The sequence below is a fragment of the Papaver somniferum genome, chromosome 3 (assembly GCF_003573695.1).
Source record: "Papaver somniferum cultivar HN1 chromosome 3, ASM357369v1, whole genome shotgun sequence".
NCBI lineage: Eukaryota > Viridiplantae > Streptophyta > Magnoliopsida > Ranunculales > Papaveraceae > Papaver > Papaver somniferum.
The window spans coordinates 111,040,804-111,047,954 of record NC_039360.1 but is presented as its reverse complement, the minus strand read 5'-3'; the positions used below and the strand labels follow the sequence as shown (position 1 = coordinate 111,047,954).

At 35.4% G+C, this 7,151-nt stretch overlaps 1 protein-coding gene across 1 annotated transcript; it reads left to right on the top strand.

Moving 5' to 3' along the window:
- The first annotated feature begins 2,542 nt into the window (after nucleotides 1–2,542).
- On the top strand, nucleotides 2,543–6,871 carry LOC113359854. Its single transcript, XM_026603426.1, has 6 exons — nucleotides 2,543–2,606; nucleotides 2,776–3,620; nucleotides 3,783–4,224; nucleotides 4,840–5,750; nucleotides 5,855–6,202; nucleotides 6,332–6,871. Exons 1-6 carry the CDS (start codon nucleotides 2,543–2,545, stop codon nucleotides 6,869–6,871), a joined length of 3,150 nt encoding a protein of 1,049 aa, XP_026459211.1.
- The last annotated feature ends 280 nt before the right edge of the window (nucleotides 6,872–7,151 follow it).

Sequence of the window (7,151 nt, the reverse complement as noted above, 5' to 3'; positions counted from 1 at the left end):
CCTTCCAGTTTTCCATGATGATTGAGCCAATATCAGAAGTAATAGTGATTATTGAAGCCATATAGATGATAGTAGTACTGGGTAAGTTTGGGATGCCAGTAGTTTTGGTAATTTTTGAGATGCCGATGATATTTGTGATGTCTGTGATGATAATGATATTGGTTATTCCTCTATAGATTGAAGATTTCATAGTTTAGAGTAAGTGAAGAAGGAACATCAATCAAATATTGATTTCCGGCATGGAATTCCGGTGAGAGACAGAGAGAACTAGCCGTTGGGAAGAACGTTGAGAAGCAAGATGACAAAGAAAACGGCTAGAAGTAGTCGGGAGATTCAGTTCCACGGTGAACTTAAGAGAAGATTGAGAGAGATGGAGTCGTACATGATAGAGAGAGTGTGTTGATGGTCAGCTTGAGTAGTCTGTTTGTCTGTTTATTTCTTCTCTGGTTACTAATATGAGAATCGACCTTGCTAAACATCTAGCTCTTATATGAAGGACCCCAACGACGACCATGTAGGTAATGCCATCCTAATAATGAGAGGAACAGTGGCGACTGGCGAGTAGCTCCAGAATACCATGTGCTTATAGGCATTACCTGTATCAAGAGCTCGACATAAGTCATTTTTCATGTGAGATATACTCCCTCCGTTCCTAATTAATAGGCTGGTTTTGTTTTTAGAGAAAATTAAGGAAATTAAGAGAACTAATCATTGAAAGTGGTCCTCATGACACTTGTCAATAAAAGAAGTGAAGTTAAATAGTCCCCACGACACTTGTTAGCAAAAGAAGTAAAGTGAAATGGTCCACATGACAAAAGAAGCTAAGAGAAAAGTGATCCCAAAAAACTAAAATAACATTTGACTTTCCCAATTAGGAAAGCAGCCTATTTTTTGAAACATCCATTTATATAAACCAGACTATTATTTAGGAACATAGGGAGTATAATACAGGAGCTACTTTTAGGTAGTTCAACTGTAGAATGAGTAGTCTAGAATTGGAGGGATCATCCTGATCCCAAATTCCCAATCATAGTAAACTAGAATTCGAGATCTCACCTACAAAATCTGTGAGAACAGTGTTAGGTTGTATTTGATCTGTTAAAGAATACAAAGAGGAAGAAGAGATACTTATAGTATCAATAAGACACAAAACAGAAAAGGTAAAGAAACAGTTACACATAGTTGTCACTTATATACATTGCAGAAGATAATTGGAGAGGAAAAGCAGTACAACTATAGGTGGAGCTATAGATGTAGTTGATGTGTTCTGACAGCCTCCCTCAAACTGAGCAACCTGAAATTATAAAAGTTTGCCTTGAAGTATGACAAACAAATTCTTGGACAAACCCTTAGTAAACACATCTGCTATGTTGAGAAGAGAAGGAACATATCTGACAACTAGAAATCCAATCATAACTATACTTCTAACAGAATGATAGGTCAGCTCAATATGTTTTGTGCGGGCGTGACAAACTGGATTAGCTGCTAAATTAGCAGCACCTATATTATCACAGAAAATGGTGCAAGGGTAACGCACAGGAACACCCAACTCATCCATAAATATAAGAAATCCATCTTATTTCTGAAGCAGCAACAACTAAAGCTTTGTATTCAGCTTCTATGGATGAGAGAGATTGAGTAGGTTGGGTAAACTTGTTAGTAAGGACCCACAGAACCATGAAAAATTTAAGGATGAAGTTAATTTGAGGTGGAGATATTACAGAAGGTTTCAAATCATTTCAAAAGGACCTAACCTTTTTGTATTTAGATTCGAACAGAAACAAGCATATGACAATATTCTTATCAGTGCACCATGGTCTATGCTAGGGTATATCCTATGTCTGCAGGAATACAATTCCAACATTCCTCTTGAAGATCACAAATTCATAAGTCAAATATGGTGTGTTCAACTTCGTAACCTGAAACAAATTATTCTTAATGAAAAGCTTGTAAATGATATTTGCCTGGATATCGGTAAGAGAGTTTCTCCGATAGGAAGAAAGAAGATACCAAGAGGTCATGTCACTAATATTGTTTTTGTGGAGGTTAATTTGAAGGAACCTTTACGGAGAGGTGGATGGTCTTATACACCTAATGGTGATAGAGTTTGGGTGATCTATCATTTTGAACGACAACCAAGAGAAATCTGTAAAGACTGCTGGGTGGTCGATCATGTGGAAGAAAATTGTAAGCGTTTGGGTCAAGAGCATAAGGTGGAAGCAATGGTTGACTCAGAATTTGCTGAATATAGTCTGACTGAAGAAGGGAATTTTTTTTGTCAGCCTAAATCGTCAATACGGATGAGAATAGTAATATGGATACTTCAGAGGGTACCATATCTTTGGCAGATAAACCAAATATTGAAATTCAAGACGAAAGTGAGGCTAGGAAAAATAAGAGAATCAGAGATGATGATATCTCCTCATCTGGAACAAACTCTAACCAAAATCTCTTCACCCACAACAACCCAATATTTCAGAGTGATAATACAATGATGGGGGGAACCGAAGCTGACGTTAACAGAACTGTAATGGATCTTCAAATGGATTATCAACACAACAATGGGGCAATGAAAGCAATTGAGGAATTATCTGCTCAAATTGGAGGTTTTGTTACACAAAATCAACAAAGAAGTTATGCCAATTATCAGGTTATTTTCTCTACCTTAAATCTTTTTGAAATCCCTAATTTTCTTTGGTTTTTTCAATTTTAGAATTAGTTTAATCTATTGTTCTCATTACTGTTATTGTTGTTCTGTGGGTTCTTATATTAAAGGAAGCATGAGGCTCTTGTCCTGGAATGTCCAAGGTTATGGAAATAAAGATACCAGGAATCATCTGAGAAATTTAATTCACACCAATGATCCTGATGTTATCTTCTTATGTGAAACCAAAACAGGTCATAAGAAAATGTCCTCTTTCATTAAACCTCTGAAGTATCCTAATTTTTTCATTGTAGATTCTATTGGTTTGTCTGGTGTTCTCTATTTGCTTTGGAAAGATGGTCTTAGTTTAGAGATTGTTAGTTCTCAATTCAATGTAATCAACTGCATTTTTCAGTTTGATGGTAGAACTAAGGTAGCCTTTTCATATATGTATGGTGCCCTTCCCAATGGTAATAGAGAAGCCCAATGGGACTTCATCTGGCAATATAGGCAAACTATAGCTTATCCCTGGATTTTACTTAGTGACATGAATTTCATTCTAAGTAATATAGAAAAATCTGGTGGGAATCCTCACTCTCAAACTATGTTGAACAATGCTAATGATTTTGTTAATACTCTAGGTGTTCATGATATAAGCTTTTCTGGCAATTTATTTACTTGGACTAATAGGAGACATGAAGCTGAGTTGATTCAAGAAAGGTTAGATAGATTTCTAGGTGATGAAATCTGGTTTAATTTTTTCCCTGATTGCCATGTCTATCATTTGGCTCCTATAGCTAGTGACCATAGCCCTATTGTTCTTACTAGTTCAAAGAATTTAAACACTGCCAAGAAACCCAATAAATTTAATAAATGTTGGCTTAGGGATTCCTCTTGTAAGGATATTGTGAGTGACAATTGGAAGGCTAAAAATAATGGTTCAGTTGCCTTTAAGCATAAATCTTCTCTTAAACAAGTTAGGTTTGCTTTAAGGGATTGGAATTATAGATGCTTTGGAAATATTCAATTTAATCTTAATGATAATAAAGGTCAAATTGAAAGTTTATACTCTCAGGGTATAGTTGACACTGATAATCCTGTCCTTGCTAACCTCCTTAAACAATTGAACTATTGACAGACTGTTGAAGAAGACTACTGGAAGCAGAGAGAAAAGGATGATTTGTTTAAATTTAATGATAGAAATACTAGTTATTTTCACTCTAGGTCTAATTTTAGAAGGAAAAAAACTAGTATTGAATCTATTAAGGATAATACAGGTATTTGGTTAACTGATAGACATGATATTGTTGTCAATCTTAGAAACCATTTCTCCTCCATTAGCAGAACTAGTAATCATATTCACAATGCTAGGATCTTTGATTGTATAAATGCTTGTGTTACTAATGCTAATAACTTGTGTTTGATGAGATTACCTTCTAAAGAGGAAATCAAGGAAGTAGTTTTTAGTATGAAACCCTGGACTTCACCAGGCCCTGATGGTTTCCCACCAGGGTTTTACCAGCATATGTGGGACATAGTTGGAGAGGATACTGGGAAAATGGTTCACTGCTTTTTTCAAGGTAAATTTCTCTTAAAGTAAAATAACCATAATTTTATTTCTCTTATTCCTAAAATAGACTTCCCTAACACTGGTGGTGACTTTAGACCTATTAGCTTATGTAACACCTCTTATAAAATTATATCTAAGATCTTAGCTAATAGGTTAAATACCCTGCTTCCTAAAATTATCTCTCCTTACCAAGCAACTTTTGTTCAAGGAAGGCTGATGACTGATAACATTGTCATTTCCCATGAGCTAGTTGATACTATGAAAAAATACAGATCTAAAAAAGGTCTTATGGCCTTGAAATCAGATATGTCGAAGGCTTTTGATAGGATAGAATGGCCATTCCTTAAGGATTGTCTTAAATCTCTAGGCTTCTGTGATGATTGGTGTCATTTAATCAACTAATGCGTGTCTACTGTTTCCTCCTCTGTTATGCTTAATGGAGTCCCTGGTGAATAATTCTGGCCAACTAGAGGACTGAGACAGGGTGATCCCCTGTCTCCATACCTTTTTATTTTGTGTATGGATGTGCTATCCAAAAATCTTATTAATGCTGAAGCCAAAAACAAGATTAAAGGTATTAAAGTAACTCAATCTGCTCCTGCTATCTCACATTTATTTTTTGTAGATGACTGCTTAATTTTTACGAAAGCTAATGTTAAAGAGGTAAGAAATCTTAATACTATTCTTGATGATTTTAGTAAAGCTTTAGGTCAGGCCATCAACTTTGATAAGTCATCTATGGATTTTAGTAAAAAAACTGATAATCATGTGAAGCAGGAAATCACTGGAATTTCGCACATTAAAAATATGGCCTTACAAGATAAGTATCTAGGTGTGCCTCTATTGCTGCAACGGGATAAAAGTGAGTCCTTTTCAGGTATGTTATCTAAATTTGATGGTAGATTATCTTTATGGAAATCTAAACATTTTAATCAACCTGGTAGGATTGTTCTATCTCAAAATGTTCTTGGAGCTATATCCAGTCATCAAATGGTTGTTTTCCCTATGCCAAAAAAGGTTACTGATAGAATAGATAGCATCCAAAGAAGGTTTTTTTGGAACAAAGACACCAATGGTAGAAAATGGTTCCCTAAATCTTGGAATGTAGTATCTAGTCCTAAACATATAGGTGGTTTAAACATTAGGAAAGTTGTTGAATTCAATAAAGCCCTCCTTACTAAACTTGCCTGGAGATTAGTTAATGAGCATGATGCTTTATGGGTGCAAATCATGGCTCATAAATACTTCCCTGATTTTAATCCCCTGTCTGATGCTATAAGTAGTAATGGGTCACGGATTTGGAGAGGAATTTGTCATGGTCTTGAGATTGTTAAGAAAAACTCCTATTGGGAAATTGCTAATGGTAATGATATTAACATTTGGAAAGATGTTTGGATTCCAAGTCTAAAAAAACATGTTCCTAGTGATAGATATAGTATACACATGACTAACGTGTCTCAGCTAATTGATATTGATACCAAAGCTTGGAATCTTAATCTGTTAAATGCCTTGTTTCCTAATGATATTGTTGAGCAGGTTATGAGGATTAGAATTCCTTTGATAGGAAATGATCAACTGAGATGGTTGGGTACCAGGAATGGATCCTTTACTGTTAAATCTTCCTATAACATTTGTTGCAGGAATCCCAAGTAGCTCTTAATACTCCCATTCCAAATTTCCCATGGATTTTTTTTTGGAAAGTTCAGCTACCTCCCAAATTTCTTCACTTTGTTTTGAGGATTATTCAAAAATGTGTCTCAACAAGAGATAAGCTTCACAAGGTTGTTAGTAACATTGAACCTACTTGCCCCCTGTGTAAGAATGATGAAGAATCTTGTCAACATCTGTTATTGGATTGTCCAGTAACTCAAAGAATTTGGTTTGCTCTTGACCATACCCTAGTTACTATTCCTTACAATAACATATGTTCATGGTTGACAGATCTGTTTACAGCTAACAATTTTTGGGATGCACCAATGCAGGCTAAGGTCAGATATATATGTTGTACTGTCTGGTGCATCTAGAAAGAAAGATGTGCTATAGTCTTTGATAAGAAGCAACTAAACCTTAATAGATTTATTCTTACTGTAAAAGACTTTGTGGATGACTGTGAAAAGGAAATCTTGCCAATGCCAAGGGATAATACAGTGAATGTGATAAACTTCTGGCAGGCTCCAGCTGATCAATACTTGAAATTAAATTTTGATGCTTCCTTCATATCTCAGGATCAACCATTTGGTTTTGGACTAATTCTCCATAACAATGCGGGGACATTCTGTGGAGCAACAGGAGGGAAGGGACAAGAAGTAGATGAGGAGCAAGTTGAGGATGTAACTGCTCTAGAAGCTATGAAGTGGGCTAAGGAGAAAAACATAAAATTTCTGGAATTAGAAGGAGATTGTCTTAACGTGATCAATGCCATCAATGGCAATCTAGGGTCAATAAAGTGGACAACTAATGGTGTTGTGCAAGAATGTATTTTAATTTTGAAAAATTATCCAAATTGGTCATGTACTCAGGTTAAGAGAGATGCTAACAGTGTAGCTGCCTGTTTAGCAAAACACTCGAGAGTTTATGTTGGTAGAATTTCTTATATCAATCCACCAGATTTCTTGAAAGGAAAACTGGACAAGGATAGAAACTATGTATCAATTTAATAGTTTTAATTCAATCTATTTTCTTATCAAAAAAAAAAGATACACACAATACCCAATAGTAGATTTTCTAGAATCACGGCATCTAGCCCAATCACTGTCAGTAAAAGCTGTAATCTTTGAACAGTCCCCAACCCCAAGAATAATACCAGTACCCAATGCGCCTTTTATAAACCTTAAAATCCTCTTAGCAAGTTGAAGATGAATATTTGTAGGTTGATGCATGAATTGTGCTACATAGTTAACATCAAAACTTACATCAGGTCTTGTGAGGGTAAGATAT